At 40.1% G+C, this 17,166-nt stretch overlaps 1 protein-coding gene across 1 annotated transcript in view; it reads left to right on the forward strand.

Moving 5' to 3' along the window:
* The first annotated feature begins 338 nt into the window (after positions 1-338).
* The window catches only part of stmn3 (stathmin 3), a 28,133-nt gene continuing 11,305 nt past the window's right edge, over positions 339-17,166 (forward strand). Inside the window, exon 1 of the mRNA XM_033041500.1 lies at positions 339-536. Coding sequence (XP_032897391.1) covers positions 518-536 — 19 coding nt within the window. The 5' untranslated portion in view covers positions 339-517. The remainder of the gene's footprint in view (positions 537-17,166) is intronic.

Below are 17,166 nucleotides of genomic sequence, written 5' to 3' on the forward strand. Positions count from 1 at the left end.
TTAAACGCAGGTTCCTAGACTTGCTTTGGCACTTGAAAGTGCTTCAATCTGTACACAAAAGAATTCTTTAGCTCAGAGGTCCGCAGTGTTTATTCTGATCTTCCAAAGGCTATTTTATAAATGCAGAAAACATAAAATATTAATACATTTAGGTTTGTAAAATAATAATCTGCAATGTCAAACTGGATGAGGCAGCTTCCATTTGGACTGTGCAATTAGTGGGGGAGTTTTAAAGTATCCTGTGTCATTTATTTTCCAAAACGATTTAAGACTGGGAGATCTTTGCACTATTAGCAAATTAATATTCATTGTGCAGAGAAGGAGGCAGTGCAGCAGTGACATCAAAGGACTAGCAGCACCATTCAGATTTCCTGTCTCGAACAGGTTGCTTTTGCTCTTCCCCTTCTGCTATTCACACAGCACTGAGGCAGTGCCTTGTTCAGACATCCTCCTGCACATCACTGCAGCACAAACCCATCTCATTCCTGCTCCTTGACTCTCCACACCCTACATCATCATGTCTAGCACCATGGCCGGTATGTAAATACATTTTTATTTTCAATATAAAAAATGATTTTAGCTTTGTGTATACATTTTGCATGTTAATCTTTTTTTTTTGGAGAGCCAGATTTTGTGTTGAAAAAATCTGGAAGCATTTCATTTTCCAAGGGCAGATCAGAATCAGTAGGTTACACATGTATTGCAGTTAGTTCAATTGATTGCTTTAAATGATTATTTGAAAAATGCTGCATTTTTATTCTCATGGAAGTGCAGATGCTGCAGTGTGAAATGATGATGCACATGGAATCGCTGATACATCTGAGGTGTATTATTAAATCAATGGGAAAGGAAATGATTAGCTTTTTTTTTTCTCAGTCTTCCACAAGCAGTATGAGGCAAATTTGACTTAATGCAGAAGTTTCCACCCAGCAGCCATATTTCTTTCCTGGGTGGACAGGAAAATGTAAAAGGTCTGTTTGTCTGTATACCCCGAGGGTGAATTGCCTTTCGAATAAATTGATCAGGAATAACATTGATTGTAAGCACAGTGATGACACAAGCTTGCGTAGTTAGTAATTTGCATTGGCTGTGGAATGTCACTGAAACTAGGTCAGTAATATGATTAAACGAGGAAAAACTGCAATCTGGGGATGTTACATTTTCAGGCCAGTTACAACCAGGAATTTATAGCGGGACTGAAATCCACCACTATACCGGTCTTGCTGTTAGATTTCTGCACATTTCCAATTAAATAAAGAAAACTTTGATTGTTATGAGATTGTTCCTGTTAAAAATGATTTGCCATTTCTTTGCTGAGAAACCAAATCCCAGAATAATTTAACCTGCGTTATTAACCCATGTTAGAGAAAAATTAATAGTTAATGTTAATTGCTGGACATAGATTTTTTAGTTGGAGTACAGGAACATTGTATAATGGTTCTTTGTGATAGAAATAAAACATAAATGAGAAAAAAAGCATGCTGTTTGTGGAGGAATACTAAAACAATGGTTCCATTTACCGTATTGCTGAGGGAGTCAGGCAAGCATTAATTCTTCTCGAATGAAGTCAATTCCCAATGCAATATAAATGAACAGAGGTTAATGATTTGTGGGCGCAGTGTGAATGCAGCAAGGAACTGCTTCGATTTTCTGGAAGCACCAAATGGGGTTTTGTTTGGGGAGTTTATTTGAAAGGATCTTCAAATTTAAAGGGTAGGAGAAGGGCATGTTGGGTAAGCTGTGACAAGACCAACAACAACAACATGGACGATGAAGGGGAGATTAGCAATGTGTCCACTCTGTGGTTTTACGGTTAGTAAGCTGTAAAGAAAATGATGTTGTAGAATGGAGATCCCTGCAAAGAAGCTGGCACTGACTCTGCAAAATTTCAAAGCAATTTCTCAGGTGAATAATATATTCACAGTTTGAAAAAACTGCCATGTCCTTGGCATAAATCGGGTACAATGGAATGGAATGGAATACTTTATTATCACATGTGACAAGGCACAGGGAAATTCTTTGATTGCATACCCAAGGTATGCAACAAGAAAAATGCCCCAGATACTCCAGAGTGCATTTACAATACTGTGCTAAGTCTTTGCTAATTAAAGTTTGCTTCCCAAAGCACCCAGGCAATAATTCTGAATGCTATCTATTGTTTTAATCATTTTTCTCCATATATACACAAGATAATAAACTATGGACAAAATAGAATTACTGTTACAACATAAAGCACTTGTGTTCTAACACCGGGATAAGCGCTCAGCCAAGAAAACCAAACCCAATGCCAAAGTAGCACCGAAACCACCTATGCACACTTATGTTATAGGACAATAACTAACTTCACATTCAGTAATAAGCTATCTACATGCTGACAAACACACAAGCTAAATGTTTAGCCAAATACCCAATCCCAATGCCACTTGAGAATCTAAAATGCCATTGTTTATTGTTTCCTAGTTGGCCTAAGCCTTGTGTGCATAGAATTAACAGCAATAAGGTACCTATAAGGCATTTATTGCATTGAGGGACATACATGTAAGCAACAGTGATGGTGAAGATGGAAAGGATGCTAAATAAGAAGTGATATCCTAGCATGTTAAATACTTAATATGAGACATGCATCATATGATTCCATGCTATTAAATTAAAACAGACATGGAAAATGACTTTCAATTGTTTCAATAATTCAATTGCTTTTCTACAAATCCCTGACCTTCTATTTTCTGCAATTATCGAAGCATGGAGATAATAAGCGGCCCAGATGCAGATTCTGGGGTGCATTTCCTTGCTTTGAATTAATTAGACTGAGGTTAACGCACTTGGTTGGCAAGCTATAAACTTGCATGGTATTTGGAAGAAATTAAAACATGATGTGGCTTTATTATAACAAGAGAGTTATTTTGCTGCCGTGGGTGACAGAGGGTTGCAGCATCTGCAGTGCAAAGCCAGGTCTATAGGCCGTGTCGTCACAGCTAAAGCCCGCATCAAACGGAGGCAGTGACTGTGATTGCCAGATCACCTATACTGCAAGATCACCTATATTTGTGGTGCAAGACAAGTGGGGGGTCCAGTAATAAAATGCCAAGAGGCTTAATGAGTTTATACTGTAAACAAACCATCGACATTTACAATGGACAAAACAGAATTCCTGTTACAACATAAACTACTTGTTCCAAAACACCAGAATAAGACCAGGAAACAATAAAATATGCCATTTTAGATTCTCATGTGGCCTTGGGATTGGGTTTCTTGGTTAAACATGTAGCTTGTGTGTTAGGCTTAATTTGTTTATATTGTAAACAGAACATCATAATTTACACCACTCATTGTTTTGTGCAATGGATCATCTGCGTAGATTTTTGAAACCGTTTCTGTGCAGCCATTTCTTTTTTCCTGTTTAGAACATCTGTAGTCCAATCACTAATGCTAATAAAACATTACTTTCCAGCATAGACTATAAGTGATAGTGCAGACCGGGTTCCAGTAAATACATCTTGTAAACTTTCATAGAGTCATAGAGCCATACAGCATGGAAACAGGCACTTTGGCCCATCTCATCCATGCTGACCTAGATGCCCCATCCAAGCTAGTCCCCTTTGCCTGGGGTTGGACTATATACCTCTAAACCTTTCCTATCCATGTACCTGTTCACTTCATTGAAAATATGAACATCCATTAGAATTTATAGTTCCAGCATGTTATACTTTGTTACTTTCTTCCATTTTCTCTTCATAAACCTCAACTGTCTATATTATTTTTAGGTACTCAACCACAGGGAAAAAAATTGAATATTAAGAAAGCACAGAAGGGCATTTGGTATTCAATAAGCTTTTGGACATTTACTTTGTTTTTTTTGCCATATTAAAATAATTTCCCCGAAAAGTAATAAAACAAAGATTTTTTTGTGGTAGTCTTTATATTTACATTTTTGTGCATGTTTATTTTACCAAGTGCATATTTGTATATCAATTAAGGCATTAGTGTGCTACACACAGTGTAAGTGCAGAAGAAAAGCGAATCACCTTGGGAAACATATTTGACACACCTGACAACCTGGAATCATTATATTTGTTAGAAGTCTTATTCTCGCTGATGTGCTAGCAGTGTTTTCACAATGAAATCTTTCCATACGCAGGAAAGTGTAATTGCCTTCTAAGCAGATGTTTCAGCTTTTCAACACAAACTGATAAATTACTTGCCGCTAGGTAATGATGTTTCAGCTGTTTCCTGATGTATTTAAAGTGTATTATACTTGATATCCCAAAGGACCACGCGCACAAGGACATGTATGTTAATAGAGTGCAATTTGGGCTTGGATTCACCTCAATACAAATATAATGTTGTATCTAGCACAATATGCACCACTGGATTCTAAATTATATTCACAGTATGAGAAATTTGGTGCAATTATTCAATGTTTGCTCCTTTTGATGGTTTTCTATGCATTATGGTGCCTGACGTGAAACGTTTCATTGACTCGATTTATTGCTTAAGTTCAAGTTTAGTTTAGTTTAGAGATACAGCGCGGAAACAGGGCCTTCAGCCCACCGAGTCCGCGCCGACCAGCGAATACCGCACACTTGCACTATCCCACACACACATACCAAGCTAATTAAGCTACAAACCAGTATGTTTTTGGAATGTGGAAGGAAACTGGAGATCCCGGAGAAAACCCACGCATGTCTTCCCACCATTTTGCATGTTTATTGCAAAGTTACAATCCATCATATCTTGCTTAGGTAAAATAATTTCATTATTGTCTTCAGATAATAGTTAGTTTACTATAATTCACTCAATCTTTGCCTCCTACATTTTTCCGATCAGAATCCCAAACCATTGTTAGGTTTATGTTTTAGATTTGATAAAGAAATGCTGTAACTGGGTTAAATCTTGTTCAAGAAAGGCAACATTTCTTGAACATTCACCATGAGATATCAATGATTGAAAAAGGTGGAAACTGTCAACTGGATGAGTAACTTCAGCAGAACCAATTGCTTGCCTGAAACACTAATTTGGCCTTTCTTTCTGTAAATGCCACTGGGACTTGTCTTGTGTTTCCAGCGATTTCTATTCCTCTTTTGCATTTCCAAATTTGATTTTTGTTTAATGTGCTACAAGATGCTGTTAAGGTTGTTGCTGGATTAAAAAAAAAAACATAATACGATTTCCAAACTGTCTCCCAGAAAACAAAGCAAATGTTCTGTTGCTATAGTATAAAGCTATTTGTTGATACAATGGAACTTTCCTTTGCATGGTCATTGGGAACAATGGGGGAAATTGTCAGCTGACATCCGCTAAATCTAGCAATTTATTTCTCTGATATAACAATCTCTGCTTTGAAACTAACCAGTGCCTCCCTCCACAGCCGTCTGTGGCAATGAATTCCACAAATTCTCTGTTAGAGAGGGAAACTCCCCTACGGCATACATTCATATCAATAGTTTGTGTCTTTTACTTACAATCAGTGGGAAGATGATATTCCAGATGTCTCATTACTTAATGTAGGAGCAACAATCTCATGGTGACAACATTCCTCTGCAGCCCCACAGCTTGGTAAAGATTGGTTACAATTGGAGGTAACAGATGTGATATTTGATCATTCTGGCCAGTTTGCCTTCCGACTTTATTCTAAATTGCCCGTCAATTAAGCATGCACAGGCATGTGAAAGGTACAGGTGATGGAGAGAGAGTGAGGTGTGAGAGAACGATAGGTACTGAGTAAGGATGCAGCCACTTCCAGAACAAGTACTAACTCAACATTGAAGGGATAATGGTTGACTTGACTGCTTCCGTGCACCATTTTCATCGCTGCAGATGTAAACTCACCAGAAATACGTGAAATTGTTACGGCACAACATATAAAGGAAGTGAACTATCGAGCTTGAACAATGACAATAGAGGGATGGGACTCAAATCCATCACAAATTAAACAATCAACATTTCAAATTGATTGCTCTTAATATCTCGTTGATCTCATAAAAGATCACTTCACTTGTTTAGTTTATAGGAGATAGCATCATCAAAGAGCGAAAGATTCTAATTTCTAAATTTTCCGACGGGTATATGTTGTTAATAACGACTAGTATCAACTTTTGGAAAGAATTTTCAAATAATGTAATTTCATGACCAAGAACAGATGGCCATAATTCATGATGGCCATAAGACATTTGAGAGCTCAGATGACATCCACATCCTAAAACAGTATTACTCTTCTCTTAACTACTTCCACGTGTAATTCATTTTACTAATACAGACAACCATGGTGATAACTCATGGCAGATAATTTGGTGATGGCCATTATACCCTTCATATTGCCCTCCAAGCCATAGTGCAATATTGTCACTGCATACACATTACAAGTTTTATGATGTAATACAATTTTATGAGAGGGATTATAGGGGAGTATATAATGTTCAAATGCTCTGTGAAATTAGACCTATGAGTGGTTCCATTATTCATCTGAGACCAGAGCCGCACATGGTATTCAAATCTCTTTCTCCGATGATCTAATCTTTGGATATGTCATTCTTTTTCCGCACAATTAATCTGTTCCACTTTGATAAATCTAGTGATAAACAATGGCTGCATGAGAATGAGATAACCGTACGTTGAAAAATGCTATTTGGTGGGTTTAAATAAAACCCACCGCTCCATGTGCATATTGGCATCAAAGCTGCACCACAATAGTGGATAAATAATGTGAAAAATGTAGAAGCATAAGACCAATTATCCTTGCATGCCAATAGGAATTCATTCAGATTGCAGAGATACAGAGATACCATCTTTAGAAATGATATATAAAAGTGTATGTGTTCCAGATATGTGTTAATTGAAGGTAGGTACTAACTGCTTGATTACATTAAAGTATATTAGTAAATTATATCAGGTGCATCTGAAATGTTTCTGTGTAGTAAAGAATAAACTGGACTGAGTTGGAAGCCTAACTAACATCCTCTGATGACCCTGGGATTAAATTATCTAAACTAATAGACTCATTATTTACACCCTTCCCTTGATAACTGCTATACTGGAAATTGGAGATAGGCAAAAAGATTAATACATGCTGTTAGACTTTAGACTTCAGAGATAGAGCGCGGAAACAGGCCCTTTGGCCCTCTGAGTCTGCGCCAACCAGCGATCACCCTGTACACTAGCACTATCCTACACACTAGGAACAATTTACAATTTTATCAAAGCCAATTAACCTATAATTCTGTACGTCTTTGGAGTGTGGGGGAAACCGGAGCACCTGGAGACAACCCATGTGGTCACAGGGAGAACGTATAAACTCCATACAGACATCATCCATGGTCAGGATCAAACCCAAGTCTCTGGCGCTGTAAGGCAGCAACTCTACCGCTGTGCCACTCTCACTGCAGTTCTGCAGTCACCAAAAGTTGGAAAAGTATTTCAATTTAAAATTGGACTCTATTGATTATTCATACTGAAATAAAAGCATAAAATTATAACAAATAATTCAACAATAATTTTAATGATATCTCGCCATAATGCCAGCTGGTTTGAGACCATAAGATGTAAGAGCAGAAATAGGCCATTCAGCCCATCGAGTCTCCTCCACCATTCTGAATGAGCTATTTTCCCATTTCAATCCTGCCTTCTCCCCTAACCTTCAACACTCTTACAAATCAAGAACCTGCCCATCTCTCTTTTGAAAATACACAATGTCTTGCCCTCCACAGCCATCTGTGGCAATGAATTCCACAAATTCACCATCCTCTGGCTAAAGAACCTCCTCCTTATCTCCATTGTAAAGGTACGGCTTTTTATTGTGAGGATGTGCCCTCTGGTTCTAGACTCTCCTACTACTGGAAACATCCTCTCCACATGCACTCTGTGTAGGCCTTTCATTATTGGGCAGGTTTCAATGAGATTTCCCATTTGCTCCCAGTATTGTGACTGACACTGACATCAATGGTACTTGAGATTTAAAAAAATCTTTTAAGGATATAAAATGAATGGTACAATGTATCACCATTAAGCCTTTCATGCTTATCATCTCCACAGACTGTCACAGGGAGAACATATAAACTCCCTACAGACATCACCCTTAGTCAGGATTGAACCCAGGTCTCTGGTGCTGTAAGGCAGCAACTCTACTGCTGTGCCATGTGCCACTGTGTTACAATTTCTAATGCCTTCCATTTTTATTTATTATACATGATTAGCAACCCTTTCTTCTGCTGTTGGAACAAACATTACTTCCAATGATTGAAATAAGATGCAATATATATAACCAACATGCCCGAATTGAATTGTAGCGTGGGTGCTTGTAGGGGGGAAATAAAGGTTATTAGATGGCATAGAGAGAACAAAAATCGCTTTCATTATGTCCTGCCTGTTAATATATGGCAAAGTTAATGGCCTAGCCAACATATAAAGAGGAGCCTATTACTCTTCCCCAACTGAAAATAACTCAGATTTTTTAAACTTGCCATAAAATAGATAAATAATGTTTCTGAATATGCTGAACATACTGTATTTTAATACATCTGTTGTTTTGAAATTGTTTCCACTTTTCATTTATATTGTGTATGAGACTGAGCAATAAACAATTCCTGCCCAGATTCATGATTTTATTATCTGGCTGCCTATTGTACTAGACATAGAGACTGCAGAGCCACACTTCCTCTGAAAACACTGATACCTGGCCTAATAATAGTCATACAGCATTGAAACATGGCCCAACTTGCCCATGCCGACCAACACGCCCCATCCACACTGGTCCCACCTGCCCGTGTTTGCTCATATCGCTCTAAACCTATCCTATCCATGTGCCTGTCCAAATGTTTTTTAACCATACCTGCATCAATGACATTTAAAGCAGCTTGTTCCATATACCTATCCCTCTCTGTGTAAAAATAAAATTGCCCCTCAGGTTCCTGAGTCTTTCCCACTTCACTTAAACCTGCCCTCTGGTTCTAGATTCCCCTACTCTAATAGCCCTGTCCCGCGGTACGAGTTCATTACAAGAGCTCTCCCGAGTTTTAAAAAAATCAAACTCGTGGTAAGCACGGAGAATGAACGTAGCAGGTACGTCGGAGCTCGGGGACGTCTCTTAGCGGTTCCTAACGCTAACGGCAGGTACTCGGGAAGACTCGCTAACGACAGGTAAACACGGGAAGACTCGTGAAGATTTTTCAACATGTTGAAAAATGTCCACGAGAGCCCTGAGTACCGACGAGTGGCCATTACCATAAATCTCTGAGTTTGAATCAGGGCAAACTCGGGAGAGATCTTGGAATGAACTCGTACCATAGGACAGGGCCTTAAGTAAAAAACATTGTGCATTTACTCTATCTATTCCTCCCGTGATCTTATACACTTCTATAAGATCATCCCTCATCCTCCTGAGCTCCAAGGAATACATTCCTAGCCTGCTGAAACTCTCCCTATAGCTCAGGCCCTCGAGTCCTGGCAACATCCATGTAAATCTTCTCTGCACCTATTCCAGTTTATAGGTTTAATCGGTTAACATTTTTTAAAAAGGGCAATAATAACATTGCAGACTAGTCTTCCAAAAGCTAAGACTTTGAGCTGGAGTTCTTTGTCATCGTAGCAACAGGAAGGCCTCAGTTAATTAAAAAGCAAAATTAAATGAAAACAAATTAGAATGAACAATGGGACCACTAGATTGTTATTGAACAAGGCATTTACTTCACTTTGGAGAAGGAAATTTGCCTTCCTTGCCCAATCTTTCTTTAGTCAGAGGGTGATGAATCTGTGGAATTCTTTGCCACAGAAGGATGTGGAGGCCAAGTCAGTGGATATGTTTAAGGCCCAAATAGATAGATTCTTGATTAGTACAGGTGTCAGGGGTTCTGGGGAGAAGACAGGAGAACTGGGTCAGGAGGGAGAGATAGATCAGTCAGGGTTGAATGGCGGAGTAGACTTAATGGGCTGAATGGCCTAATTCTACTATCACTTATGATCTTATGATCTGGTCCTTTGAGCCGAGCCACTTTTACAGCAAGGTGATCGAATCTAAAAGCACCCAAGAAATCAGTCAGTTCAAGAGCAATTAGTGATGGACAATAAACGATGACTTTGCCGATAACACCCACAATCCACAAATGAGCATTTTAAAAAAAAACAATTCCATGAGTAAGATTACAAAATTAAAATGTCTGACGTTGCAGTCTGAGTTCATAGTTGTGGAAATTTGAATACATTTATCTGAAATTACTCCTTTTGATATTTTTATAAAGAAAATGACCATGCTTAGGTAATGAATGTTAGAGAAATTCAGCCGGTGAGGCAGCATCTATGGAGCGAAGGAAATAGGCAACGTTTTGGGCCGAAACCCTTCTTCAAGATACAAGATACATTTATTTGTCACATGTACCAATTGGTACAGTGAAATGTGTGTTCACCATACAGCCATACGAATAAAAAAAGAACACAACACACGATAGATTCCAACATAAAACATCCCCACACAGTAGAATCAAAGTTTCCCACTGTGAGGGAAGGTACCAAAAGTTCAGTCATCTTCCTCTGATGTTCTTTGATGTTCACCCGTGGTTGGGATCTATTGAGCCCGCCGCAGTCGCCGCTACGGGTGGCCCGATGTTCAGGCCCGCTCGCCGGGATGATGGAACTCCGACGTCGGAACGGGAGAACAACCTCAGCGGTTTGGAGCTCCGAATCGGCCACTTCCTACCGGAGGCCGTGGCTCCCGAAGCCCACAGGCCGCGCCGGGCAGAGACCCGCGCCGGGGGCCCCCGGCAAAGGGAGCCCAGAACTCCGCGACGCCGAAATCAGCGCCGCCCGCGCTGGAAGCCTCACGAACCAAATGGGATCTTGCCAACCAGTGGTAAATCTGGGAAGTACGGGAATTAAGTCAAACGCCTGTTACTGAAAATTAGCCCAGTGTTGAGTGGTTGATATTGACACAGTGGCCCAGAATGTATTCATTTGGTGCTGCTTATTTCAACATGAAGCAAATCAAAATGAAAGGTGATGATAACCATCTTTCTGCGTCTCTGGAAACCTAACTCTGAGCTGCCTGGTTAGAGATGCACTTGTGTCCGCTGAGATTTCTGTGCCAAGTCAAATTACATCATTGCTCAGACTGTTCACACTTCCTCGGTAGCATCTGCTCTTAGGCAGTCTGAGGCTGGCTAGCTTTTAATAGTGTTCCACCAAACACTGACACTGAGATGTAAGTCATAACATTAACATCTATTCATTATCCCGTGCACTAACACCCATAAAACTCTTCACAAGTTATAGCAGTAGAATCAGGCCATTCGGCCCATCGAGTCTACTCCGCCATTCAATCATGGCTGAGTTTCTCCAGCATTTTTGTGTACCTTCGATTTTCCAGCATCTGCAGTTCCTTCTTAAACAATCATGGCTGATCTCTGCCTCCTAATCCCATTTTCCTGCCTTCTCCCCATAACCCCTGACACTCTTTCTAATCAAGAATTTGTCTATCACTGCCTTAAAAATATCCATTGACAGTTTCCACAGCCCGCTATGGCAATGAGTTCCACAGATTAACTACCCTCTGACTAAAGAAGTTCCTCCTCAGCTCCTTTCTAAAAAATGCCCTTTAATTCAGAGGCTATGATCTCTGGTATCATTTAAACCCCCTCTGGCCACTGACCATTTGAGTATAAATACCCCCGACTCCAAACTAAATTGACTTCTTCATATAGTGGACCAAATTTGGTATTTGTCCAATGATGCCATTTAAAATTTCTGTTTATATACTATAAATCGAAAAGACAGCACCCATAAAGACCTGGAAGTTCCTACACACTCGGGACAATTTACCAAGCCAATTAGCCTACAAACCTGCACGTCTTTGGATTGTGGGAGGAAACCGGAGCACCCGGAGAAAACCCACGCAGGCTGCGTATAAACTCCATACAGGCAGCACCCGTAGTCAGGATCAAACCTGGTTCTCTGGCGCTGCAAGACAGCAACTCTACCGCTGAGCCACCGTGCTGACCTCGCGGTTCGATATTAAACACTTCAAGGTTGACGGACCGACCGTTCCACTCGTGTGGTGAAACACCTGGAGCTCAGCAGATGGAAGTAGTAGATTTAGCTTTGCAGCATTACTGCGATGGGTCTGTGTGGGAGCTGTAACCGTCCTAGAATCTAAACATTGGATAGTAAGTAGAGTTAATGATGGTTTAAAATTAAATTTAAAAGATTTTGAGTTTCAAAATTTCTGCTGATTCTAATTTTTATCAGGACTCCATGATGGCAGAGATATAGTCAAAGAGAACCTCTCACTTCACTGTTGGAATTCAGCCCAGTTGTCAATATTTGGACCCATTCTCAATGTTTAACTGCATCCCTGTTATCACCACTTCCCCAGCCAACAATGGACCATTGTGGGCTCCACCCTTCCTTAGTCATCTATTGCCGGCCCTGATTTGTCCTGGCTTTTTCCTCCCTCCAGTTTCCCCCGCCCTCTTCTACTTTCGTCTGACGAAGGGTCTGACCCGAAACGTTATCCATCCTTTTTCGAGAGAGGTGCTGTCTGACCCGCTGAGTTACTCCAATACTGTACTATCTTTGGTATAAACCAGCATCTGCAGTTCCTTCTTACTCAACATTTATCAATTTGTCTTTGAAACATAATAGTTCCAATTTAAGTTCATAAGTTCATGAGTTGTATGGGGCAGAATTAGGCCATTCAGTCCATCAAGTCTACTCCACCATTCAATGATGGATGATCTATCTTTCCCTCTCAACCCCATTCTCCTGCCTTCTCCCCATAACCCATGACACCCGCACTAATCACAAATCTATCAATCTCTGCCATTGACTTGGCCTCCACGGCCTTCTGCGGCAATGAATTCCACAGATTCATCACCCTAAAATTTGGATTGAACATGCTCATTTTTGAGTGCTGTGTTGTCCAATTTTGAGTCTTGCCCAGAATTTTGTTATCGTTTTAAAGCATGGCAAATGCATTATTATGTTTGCACTTATGTCTGGAGCCTGAAGAACAGCAGATGTGGAAGGGGCAGGACGGGGAAGTCTGCTCATCATGCATGGCCTTATTTCTGAGTAGATTAGTGGCTTATACCCCTCGTGAACAAGGATTTTCACAAAGAACTGCCAACATAAAATTATCTATGGCAAAGCAATTCATGCATTTCATTCCTTAACATCATTATAGAGCACTAGGAATTGACTAGGAGACACACTAAATCCGTTTCATCCCTCTATGCAAGTTTATAATATAACTTTACATATGTTGTATGTTATAAATTATGTTATATCTACGGCATCATGGTAGAATTGCAGCCTTACTGCGCCATTGACCCAGTTTCAATCCTGACTATTGGTGCTATCTGTACGGAGTTTGTACATTCTCCCCATGACCGTGTGGGTTTTCTCCATGTGCTACAGATACCTCCCACACTCCAGAGACGTGCAGGTTTGAGTTTTAATTGGCTTCGGTAAAATTGTAAATTGTCCCTAGTGTGCATTATAGTGTTAATGTGTGGGGATCGCTGGTCTGCTGGTTGGCCGAAGGGCCTGTTTCCACGCTGTATCTCTAAACTAAATTAAATTCAGACATTTGCAGGAAATATATTTCCCGTGAGGATTTCCACACTGCAGGCAGAGTGTAGATCACCTAGATGTATGTACCTTACCCAAGTAGAAAATGTCATCAGCATTTGCTCTGTTGAGGCTTCAAGGGGAGTTGCTGAACATGCAAGAGAATAGTTTACAGCAGTACAGGAATGGAGTTGATGGGTAGACACAAATTGCTGGAGTAACTCAGTGGGACAGGCAACATCTCTGGAGAGAAGGAATGGGTGACCTTTCAGGTCAAGACCCTTCTTCAGACTGAGATTCTGGGGAGAGGGAGACATAGAGATATGGAGGGGTAAGGTGTGAAAACAGATCAAAGCAGACCATGATAAGGAAATGTTAGAAAGGTTCACTGTTAACTGTGGTCTATTGGGTACTGGCATGGATCTGATGGGCTGAATAACTTCCTTCTTTGTGTAACAAGTAAGACTGACACCACTCTAAAGAAGGGGAAGTTTCTGGAGGAGCCTGTATCATTATATTATATTTTGATAGGTTTGAGAAACATCTCAGAACTGTCAACATCCAGAACAAATGATGTTAACACAAGATTCCTGGAAACGTCTGTCTTTCATGGTGACATTAACCATAATATTTCACAGTGAATTTTTCACATAAAATTATTTTATGTGGAAAATATAGAATTATGAGGTATGATTGACTGGAAGAAAAGGATTTTGGAAGGCAATTTTTTACTCAACTTCACTGCAACATTATATGGCAGAAGTTTTTATGCCCTCTGTAATGTTTAAAGGCTTTACACTGTAGTTATGTTTATCGGGATATTAATTTATTGCCAGGTCTTGCTTCATGAACCTAGATTGTGTTCTCAATATTTGGCTCGAACATGAGACAGTTGCACCACATGTTATTCCGTCGATCAATTTTAAAAGAAATCAAACCAGCATTTTGAGTAGGTTTAAAATTCACTGAACGACCTTACTGATTTCAGTAAACACAGCTACCAATCTTGCATTTCAGTATTAATATTTTGTTAATTCCAGGTAAATTCCCTGAACGAAAGCTCATAAACTCTGCTACCACTGGCCAAAACTGTCAGAAACACAGTCGCTTGAGAGTAAAATGACACATTGAAGTTACGTGTAAACATTAGACTTCAGAGATACAGCACGGAAACAGGCCCTTTGGTTCACCAAGTCCACGCCAACCATGATCAGTCTTTAAATCATTCTGGCATCAGGGGTTATGGGGAGAAGGCAGGAGAATGGGGTTAGGAGGGAGAGATAGTTGGCGTAGACCTGATGGGCCAAATTGCCTAATTCTGCTCCTATCACTTATGAACATGGTCCAGGCAGGTGAAAGGTATCTCATCACAATCTTGACTTAATATATATATATTGCCTGTATTATAAGAGAATATAATTGCATACAATGGGTAACTAAAGTTAAAATCAGTAAGTTATGATTTACTTTATTTGAAGTAATACGATAACAGTTCTAGTTTATTGCACTAATAACAACGGCAACTGTGTCGAACAGTACCTCTACCTGAATGCTCAATTATGAATCACTAAGGTCCACACATCGTTCAAAGAACACATTACAGTAAAAGGATTAATCCTAACAAATTCTATCATATAATACATGGTGTTTGTATCAGTTGTGTGATAGATTTGAAAATGAAAATGGATTGCTTTCTGAGTGCAATTCGTACATAATTGAGAACTTCCACACATGACTTGTCTACAGTGGAGACCACTTAGAGCACATCAGCGGCATCAACTGGAACGCAATGCATGCTTGACTTTCCATCAGCAAGATTGAAGTATACACGTGTGCTGAAGAAACCGAATGCAAGCGCAGATCTTAAAAAGAAAATGTTGCACAGATGTTAAAGGATCAACCTGACATGAGGAATTATCAGGGGAGCCTGCCATTGAGGACAACCATTGAAGCAACCATTATCTATAACATCTATACCAATATTGTAGATATATACCATTATCTATAATATTATGCATAAGGCTACCCTTTTTTCTTTGGAGGTAGGAAGCAACTTCTCTATTTTTGGAACAATGTCCTTACTTTCATAGACACAATACCCCTTCATTTGTCTGAAATGTGTAGTTCCCATGTCCATCACTGACTCAGCACTCATAGGTACATGTTTCATAGAAATATAAGAAATAGAAGTAGTTTTAGATGATTTGGTACCTTATGGCTGCTCCAGTATTTAATGAGATCATTATGGAGAAAGGAACTGCAGATGCTGGTTTATACCGATGGTAGACACAAAGTGGTGGAGTAACCCAGCGGGTCAGGCGACAACTCTGAAGAAAAAGGAGGGGTGTTGTTTCAGGTCGGGTTGGGTCTGAAGAAGGTTTTCAACCCGAAACGTCGCCCTTCCTTTTTCTCCGGAGATGCTGCCTGACCCGCTGAGTTACTCCAGCACTTTGTGTCTATCTTCAACGAGATCATGGGTGATTTTTGCACATCACCACTCCTTTGCTGCACCAACCCCAAGTATCTTGATTCCTTTAATCTAGCAGTCTTTGTCTTGAATATATTCAGTGAATGAGTCTCTACAGCACTGAGGTAGAGAATTCAAAAGACGATGTGTGCGGTGTCTCAATCAGCAGTAGGAGATCCCTGGAGCAGTACAGATTCAATGGGTCAAATCATATCCAGTAACCATGGGCATTATGTAATAAAAATCTGAAGAACAGTCAGGACTTGAAACCTCACCTATCCATTTCCCCCAGAGATGCTGCCTGACCCGCTGAGTTACTCCAGCATTTTGTGTCTAGCCAAGGACATAATATGAAAAGAGATTAAATGCCCTTTCATTTATCAAAAAAAATTAAGGATCTTTATTTGCCTGTTCTTGAAAACTGATTACTAAAATCTAAAGTAATTTTCTAGTTCAAGGTTACTCCAAAAAAATGTACAAGTTGAGTTTATTTTCGCAAAGTGCTGGCTCTTCACATTTTATTGTCAGAGGGCAAACATTTCCCACTGCTCGAAGTCAGGAGGTTGAACACAGTTCCTCCCTATCCACCCTTGAAATGATTGTGCTTTTCAGCCTCAGCCAGTTTACCAGTCTGAAGAAGGGTCTTGTCCCGAAACCTATTCCTTCTCTCCATAGATGTTGGCAAGCTGAGTTAGTCCAGCATGCATCTTTGGTGTTAGACCAACACCTGCAGTTCCTTCCTATTCTGGATGAGGCCTGGCAGAGATGGCAGTAAAAACAATCCGATAGCCCCTTAAATCTACAGCCACCTCTTTACAAGAATCCTTTGAACTTATAATTGGTGTCAGTGCCCCCTGGTACGTGGGCTGGTCCCAAGTTGATGACTGGTCTCCAAACCCAGGCCAGTCCTGAAAGACCAGGCTGATTCTTGCTGCCCTGATCTGCCACCCAGTGTGTACTGTGCTTGGTCTGCTGTGGCAGACAGCAGAAGGTTTTATCCATCACCCCATATAACACTCCTCCAGGATATTGGGCTAAACTGGTGCTATTTACCAGTTACTACCTCGTCATGAATGTTTTATTGTCATATGTCCCAGATAGAACAATGAAATTCTTACTTACAGCAGCACAACAGAATATGTAAACAT

This window comes from Amblyraja radiata, chromosome 23 (genome assembly GCF_010909765.2).
Source record: "Amblyraja radiata isolate CabotCenter1 chromosome 23, sAmbRad1.1.pri, whole genome shotgun sequence".
Taxonomy (NCBI): domain Eukaryota; kingdom Metazoa; phylum Chordata; class Chondrichthyes; order Rajiformes; family Rajidae; genus Amblyraja; species Amblyraja radiata.